At 40.2% G+C, this 18,827-nt stretch overlaps 1 protein-coding gene and 1 pseudogene across 3 annotated transcripts in view; one reads left to right on the top strand and one right to left on the bottom strand.

Moving 5' to 3' along the window:
* ST13 (ST13 Hsp70 interacting protein) overlaps positions 1 to 18,827 on the top strand; it is a 34,080-nt gene that overhangs the window by 4,285 nt on the left and 10,968 nt on the right. For both annotated transcript variants that reach the window (XM_003905590.4, XM_009217375.3), the window contains exons 2-7: positions 2,971 to 3,028; positions 5,504 to 5,579; positions 9,661 to 9,731; positions 14,243 to 14,309; positions 18,305 to 18,389; positions 18,520 to 18,630. In XM_003905590.4, coding sequence (XP_003905639.1) covers positions 2,971 to 3,028; positions 5,504 to 5,579; positions 9,661 to 9,731; positions 14,243 to 14,309; positions 18,305 to 18,389; positions 18,520 to 18,630 — 468 coding nt within the window. The remainder of the gene's footprint in view (positions 1 to 2,970; positions 3,029 to 5,503; positions 5,580 to 9,660; positions 9,732 to 14,242; positions 14,310 to 18,304; positions 18,390 to 18,519; positions 18,631 to 18,827) is intronic.
* LOC101024720 lies at positions 1,241 to 1,829 on the bottom strand (annotated as a pseudogene). Its single transcript, XR_652876.3, has one exon. The product of XR_652876.3 is annotated as an interferon-induced transmembrane protein 3 pseudogene (transcript).

The raw sequence follows: 18,827 nt of genomic DNA on the forward strand, positions 1-18,827 counted from the left end.
GTCACCCTGAATACATTCCTGACACTGCATTTTGAAACTTAGGAAGAACATAGTGTAAGAAACCTTGCGTCTTCGTTAAAATTTAACTACAAAGGACTGGTGATTACCGTGCTCTTTCGCAAAGTAGTATCTCCATAGAAAAGAATTTTGTGGTGTCTGTATGCCTGTTCCTTATCATTAAATCATTTTACTTTGCTGAACTGCAGATTAGGATGTTTTGGATCATATAATCTTTATTGTTGACTTGGGAGCTATTCCATATTAAGGGTACTGAGTAACATTTTTTTCTATCATATTAAGCATGATGGAAAAAGTAGGCACATTTTGTTTGAAAATTCCAAATTCTGTTTGTTTTCGTTCCATTTGCTACTTTGCATTTATACTTTTGCTTTATATTGGGATCCTCAGATGATACTAAAAGAGTGAAAAGGCAAGCTGCATGGTAGGAGAAAATATTTGCAACACATAAAGCTGACAAGGGGTTCATATGCAGAATATACAAACGACACCTTCAAATAAATAAAGACAGTCTTTTAGAAAGCTGGATGAGAGTTGAACTTTACAAAAAAGTCTTTTCAAATGAGCAGTAAATACATGAAAAGGGACTCAACTGCAATGAGATACCAGTAGACACCTATCAGAATGGCTAAAAAAAAAGATGGACAATAGCTAAGTGTTGGCCAAGGGGCGGAACAGTTGGAATTCTCATGGGTTGCTGATAAAAGTGTGAATTGATAAAAGAATTTCGGAAAACTGATACTCATTTAAATTCAACCTGCACATACCCTTATGACCACAAATTCCACCCAATTGAAATGAATGTAAATGTAGATATGACAACTCTAGTTAACAAAGAATCAGGCCGGGCCTGGTGGCTCACGCCTGTAATCCCGGCACTTTGGGTGGCCGAGGCGGGCAGATCACAAGGTCAGGAGATCGACACCATTCTGGCTAACATGGTTAAACCCCGTCTCTACTAAAACAAAATATTAGCCAGGTGTGGTGGCATGCACCTGTAATCCCAGCTACTCGGGAGGCTGAGGCTGGAGAATCACTTGAAACCAGAAGGTAGAGGTTGCAGTGAGCCAAGATCACACCACTGCACTCCAGCCTGGGTGACAGAGCAAGACTCCATCTCAAAAAAAAAAAAAAAAAAGGAATCAACCCTTTCTGTTTTCAAAGTTAATGTATCCCTTGTTTTACATAGTTAATGACTTTTTTCTTTGTTTTTTTTTTTTTTAAACATGTACACTTTATTGAATGCCATGGTAAAAAAGTGTGTGAGGATAAAGGGCTGATACAGGAGTTGGCTCCAGGGGCAGGGTGAGGAATGGAAGGTGGAGCACGTGGGATACAGGTTATGGGCAGAGCTCCTGGCCTGAATGATGTCTCCTGATCTATCAGTAGGCTTGGAAGATCAATACTGGGATGACGATGAGCAGAATGGTCATGAGGATGCCCAAAATCAGGGCCCAGATGTTCAGGCACTTGGCGGTGGAGGCATAGGCCTGGGCCCCAGTCAGGTTGCCAACCATCTTCCTGTCCCTAGACTTCACGGAGTAGGCGAATGCTGTGAAGCCCAGGCAGCAGGGGTTCATGAAGAGGGTGTTGAACAGGGACCAGACGACGTGGTCGGGCACGGAGGTCTCACTGCGGATGTGGATCATGGTGGACGTCAGGGGAGCAGGGTTGTGGGGCGCCCCCAGTACAGCCACCTCGTGCTCCTCCTTGAGCATCTCATAGTTGTGGGGCTGGCCGCTGTTGACAGGAGAGAAGAAGGTTTGGACTGTGTGGTTCATGGTGTCCTGCGAAGGCCAGCGGTGGTCGGGTTAGTGTTTTTTCTTTGTTTTTAAGGCAAATTTTAATAATGTCTGTGTTGCTTCCAACTGTTGTGAAGTGTTCTCAAATCTATCAACCATTTTAGTAACTGGAATGTCGCAGGTAGCCTATATGCTATAGTGTCTGCACCAAATTGGAGCATGTAATGCTAATTCTTTGTGTTTTTTGTTTGTTTGTTTGTTTTTTGAGACGGAGTTTCACTCTTGTTGCCCAGGCTGAAATGTAATGGTGCGATCTTGGCTCACTGCAACCTCTGCCTCCCAGGTTCAAGCAATTCTCTTGCCTCAGCTTCCCGAGTAGCTGGGATTACAGGCATGTGCCACCACGCCTGGCTAATTTTGTAGAGACGGGGTTTCTCCATGCTGGTCAGGCTGGTCTCGAACTACCCACCTCAGGTGATCTGCCCACCTCAGCCTCCCAAAGTGCTGGGATTACAGGCGTGAGCTGCTGTGCCTGGCCACTTTGTATCTTTTTTCTTCCTCTTCTAGTTATTTACTTCTAATGAATTGTGTTGCCCTGGACTATTTGGAAAAGAAGAGTTTGTGGGGCCAGGAGGAAGTATTAATGGATGAGGTCGGGAGGGGTGTATAAGAAGAAAATGTATAATGTAATGGGCATGCAAATATAAGCAAGAAAAGTCCTCGTAGGTCTCAGTCACAGGAAATAAACATTTTGAATTATTATATCATGACTGCATAATTATTTCATAAACTGCATATTTAAATTTAATTGAACTACTCTTATTTCAAGTTTCAAATTTTGGATTCAAATATACCTACTGAGTTGAATTTTAAGTTACCAGCTTGTACAAATGATTTTGTCATTCCATGTTGACATATCTGCCTCTTTTCCTCTGGAAAGAGGCACAGAGAAGCTATAAATTATGTTTATTAGACTTACTGAGGCAAAGAAAGGGGTGGATTAGCCAGTAGCCTAAAAATAAATAAAATTTTAACCTGGAAAATATTTGACCGTAATAATACCACAGATTCAGATCAATTGAGAGTTTACTTTTAAATTTTGAAAAGGCAGTCGTCTAAATGTCTAACTTTATTTTTTAGGTATAAATAGGTTGCATGATAGTGAATTTTAATTTTCTAAACAAATTTCTTTTTTCTCCTCTTCTTCAAGCATGGGGGGTAAAGTACCACCTGCTACTCAGAAAGCTAAATCAGAAGAAAATACCAAGGTAAGTTTTAATTTCATTTGTATGTTTTGTGATAAAGTACTATAAGGTTTCTTAGGGGTTGTTTTTAAGCTGCTGCTCTCCAATTATCACTCCTGATTTCCCCAAGATCACTTGGAAATAAGATCTTTTAAGACCTCTTTGTCTTTATAAACTTTGTAGACCGAATTCACTGGATTCTGATTTAGAACTGAGAATTTAGGGTTGGATGTTCACTGTTTTAGAATGCATGACAATAAAAGTTACATGTATGGCCTGTAAGTGGTAAGTTCCGTGATGGTATGCATCCGTAGTCTTCATCATTGCCTTACAGTGTGTCATATACATTGTAAGTACTTTATTTATTATTTGCAGAGTAAATGAAGAAGTATCCCAGTTCAGGAATTTAATTTTTTTGCTCTACTACCTGAGTAATATTTCTGAATGTGAGTCATGGTGTTAGGTTGGCATATTTGCTTAAAGGATGTGTAAGATTAGGAGAAGGCTACCGGTAGCTGAAGTTGAGAGACAGATGAAGGGGAAAATACATGTTTAAGAACGTTTTCTTTTGTTTTGTTTGTTTTTTCTTTTTTGAGACGAAGTCTCACTGTGTCCCAAGTCCAAGTGCAGTGGTACACTCTCGGCTCACTGCAACATCAGCCTACTGGGGTTCAAGCGATTCTCCTGTCTCAGCCTCCCGAGTATCTGGGATTATAGGTGCATGCCACGATGGCCGGCTAATTTTTCTATTTTTAGTAGAAATGGGGGTTTTGCCGTGTTGGCCAGACTGGTCTGGAACTCCTGACCTCAAGTAATCCATCTGCCTCAGCCTCCCAAAGTGCTGGGACTAAGGTGTGAGTCACCGCACCTGGCCAAGAATGCTTTCTTCATAATTTTTTATTTCTCTCTTCTGCCTTCATATCTAAAAGGCTTTTTTTTTTTTTTTTTTTTTTTGCAAATTTTCTGATTAGCTGTCTTAAATTGATAAGAAAATTAGCTGTTTTATTATTTAGAAACTTAAACATTGATATCTATTTGGATCTTAAAGTAGAAGTTATGTCTGTTAAGAAGGAGAATGAGAAAAGGTAAGCAACAGCCCAAAAAGTAGTTACTTTTTTTTTAAAAGAGTCATTTATCAGAGTGGTATTTTCTGAGCCATAGGTATTTTGCCATTTGGCAAATGCATGTGAAGGCAAAATTATATTTAATCTATGTGTCAGCTGAAGATTTTTTGTAAGAAAAACATTCTAAATTAGAATTAGGACTGGTCTTTTCAATATATTCTAGAGCACCTGGACTTTGCACATTTTATAGGGACTCAACAAATATTTTGTGACAAGGTAGGTCTTTGGTTCTAATTTTTTTTTTTTAATTTTTAATTTTTTTGGTTGAGACGGAGTCTCGCTCTTATCGCCCAGGCTGGAGTGCGGTGGTGCAATCTCGGCTCACTGCAAGCTCCGCCTCCCGGGTTCATGCCATTCTCCTGCCTCAGCCTCCTGAGTAGCTGGGACTACAGGTGCCCACCACCACACCCAGCTAATTTTTTTGTGTTTTTAGTAGAGACGGAGTTTCACCATGTTAGCCAGGAGGGTCTCCATCTCCTGACCTTGTGATCTGCCCACCGCAGCCTCCCAAAGTGCTGGGATTACAGGCATGAGCCACCACACCCGGCCTTGGTTCTAATTTTTTAAATAACAGGGAAGCAACCTAAAAAACTGGTTAATGATATATGGTTGAGTGAATAGATAAAGATAGGCTGATAATGGTATATAATTCACAAGATACACAGCATTGTTAAATGCAAAAGGCAAAGGATAGAGTTGTTTCTTGTACAGAGAGACTATCCTAGAATGGGATATACAAGAAACCACACTGACTACTTATAGGATGGGAAGAAAATGTTGCTTTCTATAATGTCATGTGCACTTTTAAATTCTTTGAATTTTCATTGTTTATTATTATAGTTCCACAGGTTCTTATTTGCAGTTCCAAAACTCAAAAACCCTTGTAAAGATTTTTACTAAATTTTGACAATAAAACATAATGTGAGTGGACATGAGGCTATTTATAATCTCTAAACTGTTCATTGTCAATGTTCAAACTTTATTTTGAACAGTTTTTTTGTTTTTGAGACAAAGTCTTGCTCTGTCCCCAGGCTGGAGTGCAGTGGCATGATCTTGGCTCACTGCAACCTCTGCCTCCCAGGTTCAAGTGATTGTCTTGCCTCAGCCTCCCAAGTGGCTGGGATTACAGGCGTGCACCACCACGTCTAGCTGATTTGTATTTTTAGTAGAGACGGTTTGACCATGTTGGCCAGGCTGGTCTTGAACTCCTAACCTCAAATGATCCACCCAACCCAGCCTCCCAAAGTGCTGGAATTCCAGGCATGAACCACCATGCCTGGCCATATTTGAACAGCTTATACATAGATTTGTAGAAATTAGTGTAAATATTGGGTATGTTATTAAATACTGATACTGTTTGCCTTCCCTTTGCTAGGAAGAAAAACCTGATAGTAAGAAGGTGGAGGAAGACTTAAAGGCAGACGAACCATCAAGTGAGGAAAGTGATCTAGGTGAGGAGATGGTAGTTGGTTTGTATTTGAAAACTTATGATGTGATCCTTTGTTGATTTTTATTAAAGTGACTTAAATCAGCACTGTGTAATAGAAATATAATGGCACATATGAAACTTAGAATGTTCTAATAGTCACATTTTAGAAAGTAAAAGGAAACAGATGAAATAAATTCAGATATTAATGTCATATTGGTTGAAATATTGACATGTGTAATCAATATTTTTTGGTGGGGGGGGGGTGTTTTCTTTTTTTGGAGACAGAGTCTTGCTCTTGTCACCTAGGCTGTTGTGCAATGGCACAATCTCGGCTCACTGCAACCTCCGCCTCCCGGGTTTAAGCAGTTCTCCTGCTTCAGCCTCCCGTGTAACTGGGATTACAGGCACGTGCTACCATGCCCGGCTAATGTTTGTAATTTTAGTAAAGACAGGCTTTCACCATGTGTGCCAGGGTGGCCTTGAACTCCTGACCTCGTGATCCACTCACCTCGGCCTCCCACAGTGCTGGGATTGCAGGTGTGAGCCACTGTGCCTTGCCTCAATATATTGTTAATAAATTATTTTCCTTTTTTTAATAGCATTCAAACTCCAAAGGGTATTTTACACATGTGGTATCCCTCAATTCAGATTTTACATTTTCACTGATAATAAATCAGACTTCGTAATGTTTGTATTAGAAAAAGTTGGGTTACGTATTAAAGTTGTTCTAAGCATACTTTAAAAGTTATCTTTTTTTTTTTTTTTTTTTTTTCTGTTTTTGAGATAGAGTCTCACTGTGTCGCCGAGGCTGGAGTGCAGTGGCATGATCTCAGGTCACTGCAGCCTCCACCTCCCAGGTTCAATCAATTCTCATGCCTCAGGTGCCCTGATAGCTGGGACTACAGGCGTTTGCCACCAGGCACGGCTGATTTTTTTTTTTTTTTTGGTAGAGACGGTTTCGCCGTGTCGATCAGGCTGGTCTTGAATTCCTGATCTCAGGTGATCCACCTGCCTTGGCTTCCCAAAGTGTTGGGATTACAGATGTGAGCCACGACGCCCAGCCAAAAGTTTTCCCGTAACTGAATTGAGTACCAAAAAATAGTATTCGTTTAGTACTTACAACTATGTTGATAAAACTGGTTCGTATTTAGAGGAATTGTTATCTGTGCTATGAGTTTGGTTGTTTTTTTGCCACAAGTTGACAAAATTTCTTCATGAATTTGAAAGTCCTTTGGGGTGTAAGTATTCCCCAGTTTATCAATTGAGAAATCTCTTATATCACAGAACCTAAAGAAAAGTACTTGAAATGTTTCAAACTTTTTTTTTTTTTTTTTTTTTTTTTGAGACTGAGTCTTGGTCTGCCACCCAGGCTGGAGTGTGGTGGCATAATTTCAGCTCACTGCAACCCCTCCCTCCTGGGTTCAAGCGATTCTCCTGCCTCAGCCTCCCGAGTAGCTGGGACTATAGGTGTGTGCCACCATGTCTGGCTAATTTTTTTGTGTTTTCAGGAGAGACAGGGTTTCACCATGTTGGGCAGGCTGGTCTTAAACTCCTGACCTCAGGTGATCTGCCCACGTTGGCCTCCCAGAGTTCTGGGATTACAGGCGTGAGCCACCACACCTGACATGAATCAAATGATCTTTGATATCATTAGAGGTCTTATATTGTATTGGCAGTTGTTCGAATGCTAAATTGAAGATCTTTTACTTTTTATAAAATGCCTTTTTAGTCTTAGTTTCTAGCAGTTTCTAAAACTACAATAAAGTTTTTAACCAAATCTCCACCCAAAAGTGTTTTCCTTTTTGTGTACAAATCAAACTTTGACCGTTAGACAAGCTTAGTTCCTGTTAAAAATTGATTAAATTTTTTTTACCCTGTTAAAGGGCATAAACTTCCAGCTATAATCTGAATGAATTCCAGAGATCCAGTATACAGCATGACTATAATACTGTATACTTGAAATTTGTTAGGATACTATATCTTCAGTTTTCTAACCAAAAATAAATAAATATGTGAGATGCATAGGTTATTAATATGATGGGGTGAGAATCATTTCATTATGTGGGGTGCAGTAAAGTGAAACACAATAAAATGAGGTATGCCTGAGGCCAGGCGGTAGCTCACACCTGTAATCCCAGCACTTCGGGAGACTGAGGCGAGTGGACCACCTGAGGTCGGGAGTTCGAGACCAGCCTGACCAACATGGAGAAACCCCATCTCTACTAAAAATACAAAATTAGCCGGGCGTGGTGGCACATGCCTGTAATCCCAGCTGCTTGGGAGACTGAGGCAGAAGAATCGCTTGAACCTGGGAGGCAGAGGTTGCGGTCAACCAAGATTGTGCCACTGCACTCCATCCAACCTGGGCAACAAAAGCGAAACTCCATCTTAAAAAGAGAGAGATATGCCTGTATGTTAAAACATCACGTTGTATACTATATATATACAATATAGTTTGTCAGTCATGCGCAGAAGTTTTGTTGGTGGACACTAATTCTGATTTTAGGTGGGTGATTTTAAGTCCTTTTTTTTTTTTAACTAAGGAAACTTCTTAGCAAATTAACTATTTGCAAATATTTTTAAATGGTATGTGTGTATATATATAAATATATAAAACTCATGTTTTCCTCTTGCAACAAATTACAGTTGTCATTTAACATGAAACTTGCAAGATACTGTTTTTCAATCTTTACTGTTTTGGTTGTAAATACTAGCCTTGGTCACTACTGTATATATGGAAACTAAATATGTTTTTAAATCTAGCCTTGGTACTTGATGCTGCATCAGCAGTAAGCCTTTATTTTAAAATTAAAATTTGTCCATGCTACTTTTTTTTTTTTTTTTTTTTTGAGACGGAGTCTCACTCTGTTGCCCAGGCTGGAGTGCAGTGGCCGGATCTCAGCTCACTGCAAGCTCCACCTCCCGGGTTTACGCCATTCTCCTACCTCAGCCTCCGGAGTAGCTGGGACTACAGGCGCCCGCCACCTTGCCCGGCTAGTTTTTTTTGTATTTTTTTTTTAGCAGAGACGGGGTTTCACCGGGTTAGCCAGGATGGTCTCGATCTCTTGACCTCGTGATCCGCCCGTCTCGGCCTCCCAAAGTGCTGGGATTACAGGCTTGAGCCACCGCGCCCGGCCTGCTACTTTTAAAAATGAAAGTAATTAGGGACCAGCTACAGTGGCTCGTGCCTGGAATCCTAGTGCTTTGGGAGGCTGAGGTGGGAGCATTTCTTGGACAACATAGTAAGATCCTGTGCCCCCCAAAATATTTTAATTTTAAAAAAGGAAAGTAATGAAGATGATTATATTAAAATATTTTGATTTACATTAAAGTATCACTGTAGCTTGTGTTACCTACATAAAGTGTTTTTGAAAAACGTATAGTACATCAGTGTGTAGAAGAAAATTATTTGAACTAAATCAGTTTGTTGATAATGACTAAATTGATGCTGTATTTATATACAAAGACTAAATCAGTGGTGTATTTATGTGTAATACTAGAAACTGCACGTGCCAACAACCCCCCTACAACCTGATGATAAATATCTTACATGATGTGAGAGTTAACGTACTTGTAGTCTTTTTTTTTTTTTTTTTTTTTTTTTTTTTTTGTTTTTGAGGCGGTGTTTTCTCTTTGTCTCCCAGGCTGGAGTGCAGTGGCGCGATCTCGGCTCACTGCAAGCTCCGCCTCCCGGGTCCGCGCCATTCTCCTGCCTCAGCCTCCCAAGTAGCTGGGTCTACAGGCGCCCGCCACCGCACCCGGCTAATTTTTTTTTTGTGTTTTAGTAGAGACGGGGTTTCACCGTGTTAGCCAGGATGGTCTCGATCTCCTGACCTCGTGATCCGCCCGCCTCGGCCTCCCAAAGTGCAGGGATTACAGGCGTGAGCCACCGCGCCCGGCCTAACGTACTTGTAGTCTTACCAAAGCAATGAAATGTTTAATGGGAACATATTTTAAAATGCATCAATATTTAAATCAAAATTAATTAAAACAAAATATTCAATTAATTGTACTAGACATAGTACATCAGTTTTTAATAATCTTGGGAGTGGCTACTATATTGCACAGTGCAGGTATTATTGTCATTTTCTCAACTTTGGCAGAAATTGATAAAGAAGGTGTGATTGAACCAGACACTGATTCTCCTCAAGAAATGGGAGATGAAAATGTAGAGGTAAGTTCGGTGACTTGATTTCCTGCTTTCCTGCTTATTCTAAGAAACGTGAAAGGTCCTCTTGTTGAAATTATTTTATGACACGATTCTTCCAGGAAACGTGCGTAGTAAATCTTTCTCTGACTTCAGGCATTTAGGCAAGCATTGTATTTTACTACTTAAGATACTTGTGAAAATAAATACTGTTACTTTCTGTTTTATCTGTTTTTTAAGTTTGCGTCTGGTGTGACTGCTTGCTTGCACTGTAACGCAGAATTCACTTAAAATACATATCTACTAGAATTCACTTAAAATACACATTTACTAGTGGAGTTGCTCTTAATGGAATATCTAATGCCAAATTGTATTCCAAAATGGTTTTGTCATAACGGGCCCTCAAGGGAGTAAAAATTGGTTCTTGGGAGGAGGGCTTGAAAAAAAATTCTACGTATTATAATGGTTAGTGGTCCTCCAAAGACTCATAGAATATTAATATGTAGTGTATCTGTGGTATTAGAATTGGGATGTGGAAATGAGGAAAAGATGTCTAAAAAGGCTCCTTGGTGTCTGATAAAACAGTTGAGAAACTCTAATATAGTAATAGTTTTAAAAGATTGGTTTTTATCCTCAAAACTTGATATTATCAAATTTCATCTTTGCCAGTATTGTGGGAAATGGTATCTTTTTTTGGCTTTTAGTTTGCATTTTCCTGGCCAGACACGGTGACTCACACCTGTAATCCCAGCACTTTGGGAGACTGAGCTGGGTGGATATCTGAGGTTAGGAGTTTGAGACCAGCCTGGCCAACATGGTGAAGCCCCGTCTCTACTAATAATACAAAAATTAGCCGGGCGTGGTGGTGCATGCCTGTAATCCCAGCTACTCGGGAGGCTGAGGCAGGAGAATCACTTGAACCCAGGAGGCAAAGATTGCAGTGAGCCGAGATCGCACCCCTCCACTTCAGCCTAGGTGACAGAGCAAAACTCTGTATTTTTTTTAAAAAAAAAAAAGAAAGAAAAATTGCATTTTTCTGATTCGTACTGAGGCCAAGCATATTTAAATGTTTATTGGCCATTCACCGGCATTTGCGAAGTCCTGTTTAAACTCTTTTTCCTCTTTTTGCTGAATCTTTTTCTTACTACTTTGTATTTCGTTTCAATATTCTGGATGCTAATAATTTGTTGCTGGTGCTGCATATATTTTCTTTTTTTTTTTTTTTTTTGAGACGGAGTCTCGCTCTGTCGCCCAGGCTGGAGTGCAGTGGCCGGATCTCAGCTCACTGCAAGCTCCGCCTCCCGGGTTCACGCCATTCTCCTGCCTCAGCCTCCCAAGTAGCTGGGACTACAGGCGCCCGCCACCTCGCCCGGCTAGTTTTTTGTACTTTTTAGTAGAGACGGGGTTTCAGCGTATTAACCAGGATGGTCTCGATCTCCTGACCTCGTGATCCGCCCGTCTCGGCCTCCCAAAGTGCTGGGATTACAGGCTTGAGCCACCGCGCCCGACCTGCATATATTTTCTACTAGTTTGTGACTCATCTTCGCTCATCTTCATGTTGTTTCAAAAATAGCATCTTTTAATGCAGATATTTTCTGCTTTATTACTTTATGGTTATAATCACTGTAGTGCATTGTTTTTTCTTTTCTGAACACTTTATACACTCACCTTTCACCTTTAGTCTGCCGGTCCCGCCAGTACTGAAATACACCGTTTCCGAATATTGTGGGTCTGTCTGAGGACTCTGTTGTTCTGCTTGTCTATTTTTTTTCTGTTCACTAATGCCACATCGTTTGATACTGTCTTGTTATTTTGTAGAACAAGGATCCCCAAAACTTTTTAGTCTTTTAGCTGTTCTTTTTGTTTTTCCAAGTAAATTTTAGAAATAGGTTGATCAAGTCTCCCCGTTCCATTGTTTTTTTTCCCCTTTGTTAGAATTGTCTTAAATCTAAATCAAGTTCAGGAAAAGATATATCTCCTCACCATTGAGATAAAGTATCCATAAATAATGTTATCTGCCTAATTTTTAGGTGTTTTTAAAATGTTTTAATAACTTACTAACATGTTCCCCGTAAGTCTTGTGCTTTTTTTTTTTTTTTTTTTTTTTTGAGACAGGGTCTCACTCTTCCATCCAGGCTGGAGTGTAGTGGTACAATCATAGCTCACTGCACCCTTGACCCCCTGGGCTCAAGTGATCCTCCTGCCTCAGCCTCCTGACCAGCTGGGACTATAGTCATGCACCACCATGCCCAGCTAGTTTTTTATTTTTATTTTTAAAATTTTTAGTAGAGACAAAGTCTCAAACTCCTGGCCTTCCAAAGTGCTGGGATTACAGGTATGAGTCGCTGCACCAGACCTAAGTCTTGTGCATTTTTGTTAAGAACAAATGTAAGTACTTTCTGTCACCATTTGTCAAAGGAAACTTTAAAGGTTAAATACTACGTTTATTGATGGTATTGCTTCTTTCATGATGTATCTAGGTTTATAATTTTTTATTTATCCTGCTTGGGATTCATTGAGCATCAAATTCTAGGGTTAACTTTCTTTAGCTCTAGAATATCTTCAGCTGTTATTTCATTCAAATATTGCCTCCTTCCTGTTTACTTTATGCTCTTAATTCTGAATCCCTGGTTATGTTAGACTTTTTCATTATTAAGTTTCATTTCTTTATCACTGTCTGCTGAAAAGCAGTCTGTACTTTCTCTGTTCCATTGATGTTTGAATTGGAGTGCTTGTGTTCTTCATTTTGGTACTTCAAATCTTTTCGAAGTCTACTTGGTTATTTAGAAGTCTTTTGCTCATTACTCATTTTCAGAATTTTATTAAACACATTAAATTCCTTGTTGAACTCTTTGCTGGTCTTACTCTGTTATTCATGGCTCTTGTTCATTAAGGTACCTTGTTTACTTTATGATGTGTGTTGTGTGTGATATTTTGAAAATGTGTTCTTTGGAACTTAACCTGTAGAAAATTTTTGAGGCCTAGTTAAGAAGGTGATGGCTTCCATCAAGTCACTGAATTGGTGCTACCAACTCAAGGCCCCCTTGAAATTCTCAGCATGGTGTTTTTTTTGTTTGTTCCAGTTACTTTGGTAGTTGGATGAATTCCAGATGAAAGGCTGGCCGGTGGCTCTGAATTTTTAGGGGAAGTTCTTTTAATCTCACTACTCAACTGTCCGTTTCTGTAGGACAGGTTTATACCATTATGCTTGCCAGTGTTGGCATTTGGAGTTTCAGATTTATTTTGGAAAGTGTCTGGTTAGACCACATACATTCTTTTCCTCTGAATATAGACTTTGTATCCTATGTCCTGCATTACCTTCAAAATAAAATTGCAGCCAGGAGTGGCAGCTCATGCTTCTAATTCCAGCACTTTGGGAGGTTGAGGCAGGCAAATGACTTGAGTCCAAGAGTTCCAGACCAGCCTGGGCAGCATGACGAAAACCTGTCTCTATAAAAAAAATGCAAAACATTTAGCTAGGTGCGAGCCTGTAGTTCCAGCTACATGTGAGGGGAGGCTGAGCCCAGGAGATGGAGGTTGCAGTGAGCCGTGATTGCACCACTGCACTGGAGCTTGGGTGACAGAGGTAGACCCTGTCTTTAAATAAAGAAAAAATAATTTTTATATTTAATATTTATTTTTTGTTTATTTTTTGTAGAGACGAGGTTTTGCCATGTTGCCCAGGTTGGTCTTGAATTCCTGGGCTCAAGGGATCCACCTGCCTCGGCCTCCCAGGGTGCTGAGATTACAGGCATGAGTTGTATTTTTTTCCTGTGGTTAAAGATCTCCTGAGCTTTCCATTTTAGGAGGACGTTTGCTGTAAGTCTTTGTTGTTGTTGTTTTTTTTTTTTTTGCAGGGGTAGGGTGAGACATGGTCTTGCTCTGTGTCACCCAGGCTGGAGTGCAGTGACACAATCACAACTCACTACAGCCTTGACTTCCTGAGCTCAAGTGATCCTCCTAAGTCAACCTCCTGAGTAGCTGGGACCAGATGCATGTGCCACCATGCCCAGCTTGGTTTTTTTTCTTTTTTTTTTTTTTGGAGAGATGGGATCTCCCTCTGTTGCCTAGATGCACATGTTGTTCTTAACTAATCTTTATACTGTCAGCATCTTGTACAGTGTTTGGTCTATCTATATAGTATAGGTGCTCAGTAGTTGTTTGTGGGAACAAAGGAATGAGACCTTTCTCTTTTGAGAATTCAAACCTAAAAGGAGTTAGTTATCTCTGTGAGGAGATTGGGTTTAATGTTTATGGATAGCTGGGAAGGAGATGGTATGCTTTGGTTGGGCGGGAAGGTTAAGCAAAGGTTATATCTCGGGCAGAGTGTAGGAGTAAAATTTGTTTTGTATAAAAGGTTAAAACTCATATGTAGTTTCTCACTAATGAGTTATCATAATTGTCTCTCTGTTCTCTGGAGACTAGAGAAGAATGAATGAAAATGGGTATTGTGACTGCACCTCATCCCTAAGAAAGTACAAATTGCTTCCTTCTCTCTCTCTCTACCAATTCTAAGAGGACTTTTATTTTCTTCCTAGATAACAGAGGAGATGATGGATCAGGCAAATGATAAAAAAGTGGCTGCTATTGAAGCTCTTAATGATGGTGAGTAATCTTTTTGCTACATTTCTATGGTAGTCAGAATATTTATTGCAGTAACTTAAATCGTGGTAAAGTAGAAGAGAAGTTACATGTACCTGTCCTGTACTGGAGAAGATAGTGTCCTATTATCCAGTCACTCCTTCCTCATTGATAAAGAGGCTGAAATCACTCAGTATGTATTACCTTCTCTCTGCAAGGACAGATTCTGATTTGATTCAGTGCCTCTGATTTCCTGACCCTATTATGGTGTTTTTCTACTGAGAAGAGGCTTTAAAGGGGTGAAAGAGTTTAAAGAAAAAAAAAATAGTAGTATTAGAACAGTGACCCTTAACTTTTTACATGCTAATACCCTTGACAGATGATGATGTTCATAGGCATAACAATCTTATTCCTAGTCAGAGCATGTTAGATTCTCTTCAGAAAATCCCCTCAGAGTGAGAAAGTGCTGATAGTATTCGGTTTTGTTTTTTTGTTTTTGTTTTGTTTTGTTTTTGAGACGGATTCTCGCTCTGTCACCCAGGCTGGAATGCAGTGGCGCGATCTCAGCTCACTGCAACCTCTGCCTCCCGGGTTCAAGCAATCCTTCTGCCTCAGCCTCCCAAGTAGCTGGGATTACAAGCATGTGCCACCATGCCCAACTAATTTTTTGTATTTTTATTAGAGATGGGGTTTCACCGTGCTGGCCAGTCTGGTCTCAAACTCCTGACCTGGTGATGTGCCCGCTTTAGCCTCCCAAAGTGCTGGGATAACAGGCATGAGGCACTGTGCCTGGCCTCTTTTTTTTTTTTGAGACAGAGTCTTGCTCTGTCACCCAGGCTGGAGTGCAGTGAGGCCATCTCAGCTGGGACTACAGGTGTCTGCCACCACGCCTGGCTAATTTTTTTTTTTTGCTTTTTTAGTAGAGACGTGCCAGACTCAGACCCCTTATTTTACTTCTCCAGCCTTGTTTTCTCCAGTCAGACTTTACTGTTCTAGAATGTTTTTTTACTTGTGCTATACTGTTTTTCTGGAAAGCTTTTCTTCACATATTTCAACCTTTAATTTATACCTATCAGTTGTTCCCAGCCATTGCTCTTCTATACCATTCCTTTTCTTCACACGAAAGTTTTGCTGATTTCCATACCACCTAAGTTTTAAGAGACAGAGTCTCACTCTGCCACTCAGGCTGGAGTGCAGTGGCATGGTCATGGCTCACTGCAACCTCAAGTTTCCTAGGCTCAAGCAATCCTCCTGAGTAGCTGGGAATACAGGTGCATGCCACCATGCCTGGCTAATTATTATCTTTTTTTTTGGTAGAGATAGGGTTTCACCCTGTTGTCCAGGCTCGTCTTGAACTCCTGGCCTCAAGCAGGCCTCCCAGCTCAGCCTCCAAAAGTGCTAGGATTACAGATGTGAGGCATTGTGCCCAGCCCATTTTAAAATTTACCGTCTCGGTAATATATAACAAAAGGAAAATGAGGCTATCACCTAATCATGTTTTTGTTTTCTTGTTTTTTTCTGAACTCTCTGTTCATGTGCCTTTGTAAATTTAATCTAGTTCTGATTTTAGAATTTATGCAATTTTCTAGTATATTCTAAAGGATAAAAGATTAGTATTCTAAAGCAGGGATTGTGAATCCAAGCCCCACCAAGGGTTGGTGAAGGCAGTTTTGTTTGGAGAATGTAGTTAAAACCTGGAGTTTGGAGCCAGAGTGCTATGCTTTGAATCCCAGGTCTGGCACTTAACTGTGGCTGCTTTCCCACTACAACAGCATCACTGAGTAGTTATGACAGATTGTATGGTCTGCAGAGATTAAAATAATTCTCATTTGGCCCTTTGCAGAAAACGTTTACCAACTCCTGAACCAAATGTATGGAGGAGCCATTTATTTAGTTGGGAAGATTCAGATTGGGAATAGATTTGGAAATGGGGTGGGAAATAGGAATTCAGTTTTTCAGTTTTGGCTGAGCGTTATGGTTCACACTTATAATCCCAACACTTCGAGGGGCCAAAGTGAAAAGGATCTCTTGAGTCCAGGAGTCTAAGATCAGCCTGTTCAACACAGTGAGACTCCATCTCTTAAAAAAACACAAAGAATTAGTTGGATGTGGTAGCATGTTTCTGTAATCCAAGCTACTTGACAGGCTGAGATGGAGGTTCCCTTGAGGCTGGGAGGATCCTTTGAGCCCAGGAAGTTGAGGGTGCAGTGAGCTGTGATTGTGCCACTGCACTCCAACCTGGGTGACAGAGCAAGACTTTTTTTTTTTGATATGGAGTTTCGTTCTTGTTGCCCAGACTGGATGGAGTGCAATGGCGCAACCTTGGCTCACCGCAACCTCCGCCTCTCGGGTTCAAGCAGTTCTCCTGCCTCAGCCTCCCAAGTAGCTGGGATTACAGGCATGCGCCACCATGCATGGCTAATTTTGTATTTTTAATAGAGATGGGGTTTCTCCTTTTTGGTCAGAGGGATTTCTCCATGTTGGTCAGACTGGTCTTGAACCCCCCGACCTCATGTGATCCACCTGCCTCGGCCTCCCAAAGTGCTGAGGTTACAGGCGTCAGCCACTGCGCCCGGCCAAGACCCTGTCATAAAAAAATTTAGGTTTTGAACATGGTAGGTCTGAGTTGCTTATTAGACATCCATGTGTAATTACCTATAATAGATACCTGTGATAGTAATTAATAAGACTGAGCATTTTTCTGTGTTGTTTTCGTGAGTTCCTTTCAAGTCGTTTACTCATTTGCTAACTGGCTAAGTATCTTTCATAGTGAATTGTGACATTTATTTTAAAATTTCTGTGTTCGGCCTGGCACAGTGGTACTCCCAGCTACTCAGAAGGCTGAGCCGGCAGAGGGGATCACTGGAGTCCAGGAGTATCGAGAGCAGCCTAGGTGACACAGTGAGGCCCAGTCTCTAAAAAAATTTTTTAATTAGCCAGGTTTACTGGTGTGGGCCTGTATTCGCAGCTACTCAGGAGCTGAGGTGGGATGATCACTTCAGTCTATAAGCTGTGATCTTGCCACTGTACTCTAGCCTGTGTGACAGACCCTGTCTCTTTAAAAAAAAAAAATTCTGTATTTGTCTTGCTTCCCCAAGATTTAGACTTTGTGCAAAGAACTGTTCTGATTCTATAGGGTGTTTTATGTGTTATATTACTTAAGGGATTAGTAAAGAAACTATGAGAATAGGACACAATGAATTATAGGTTATAGTCTTTTATGAATTCTAGTTTTCTTGAACTTTTATACCATTTCTTTGAATTCAAATAATGAGCATATTGTTGTTTTCTTTTAAAATCAGCCCTGTGAAGTTAGCATGGGTTCCTTTTCCTAAACTTAATTTTATCTTTTTAATTTAATGGATAAAAGAAAATCAATGGAATAAAATTAATTTATCTTTTAAATTGATTTTATCTTTTTACTTTATTTTATTTTATTTTTATTATTATTATATTTTGAGATGGAGTCACGCTCTGTCGCCCAGGCTGAAGTGCAGTGGCGCAATCTCGGCTCACTGCAAGCTCCGCCTCCCAGGTTCACGCAGTTCTCCTGCCTCAGCCTCCCGAGTAGCTGGCACTACAGGCACCCACCCACACGCCCAGCTAATTTTTTGTATTTTTAAGTAGAGACGGGGTTTCACTGTGTTAGCCAGGGTGGTCTCAATTTCTGGACCTCGCGATCCGCCCACTTTGGCCTACCGAAGTGCTGGGATTACAGGCGTGAACCACCGTGCCCGGCTACTGTTTTCTTAAACATAATGAATATGAGTCATACTAAGAATGTGCTATTCTATTGTTAGTTAGGGGCTTATGTACCCAGAAATTGTCTTACCTCATGAGTTACAGTATAGATATGCTAAGATTTGCTTTCAAGAGCCAGTTTTTGTATAACTTAGGTGTCTTTTTTATTTTTACTTGATTAAAAGAAAAATGTAGAAGACTTAACTGGATAAGAGATAAAAACTTTTTATTAATATTTTTATCCTCTCAATATTTCGATAACTTTTGTTTCACTTTAGGTGAACTCCAGAAAGCCATTGACTTATTCACAGATGCCATCAAGCTGAATCCTCGCTTGGCCATTTTGTATGCCAAGAGGGCCAGGTGAGAACTCTAAACAGAAAAGCATCCCCTGGCAAATAATTTCTGCACATTTGTTTAAATAGAGTTGCTTCTGTGTTGATCCCAAAAGTTTTACTGAAATGAATACTTTTTAATAACACTTATTTTTCAGTGTCTTCGTCAAATTACAGAAGCCAAATGCTGCTATCCGAGACTGTGACAGAGCCATTGAGATAAATCCTGATTCAGCTCAGCCTTACAAGTGGCGAGGGAAAGCACACAGGTAAATAATTGAATTTAATTATTTTCAGAACTCTTTACATTTAAATCTGATGTTTTAAGATGCTTTGTTTAAACAAAAATACAGAAGTTCCTAATGACTTAATTTTCAAATTAGTATGTACTTAGTGTCAAGAAATGAGATAGCTTGTAGACAGCTACTTAAAAGGCAAAAGAAAAAAAGGAAATTTTTTTAAAAAG

Source organism: Papio anubis, chromosome 16 (genome assembly GCF_008728515.1).
Source record: "Papio anubis isolate 15944 chromosome 16, Panubis1.0, whole genome shotgun sequence".
Classification (NCBI taxonomy): domain Eukaryota; kingdom Metazoa; phylum Chordata; class Mammalia; order Primates; family Cercopithecidae; genus Papio; species Papio anubis.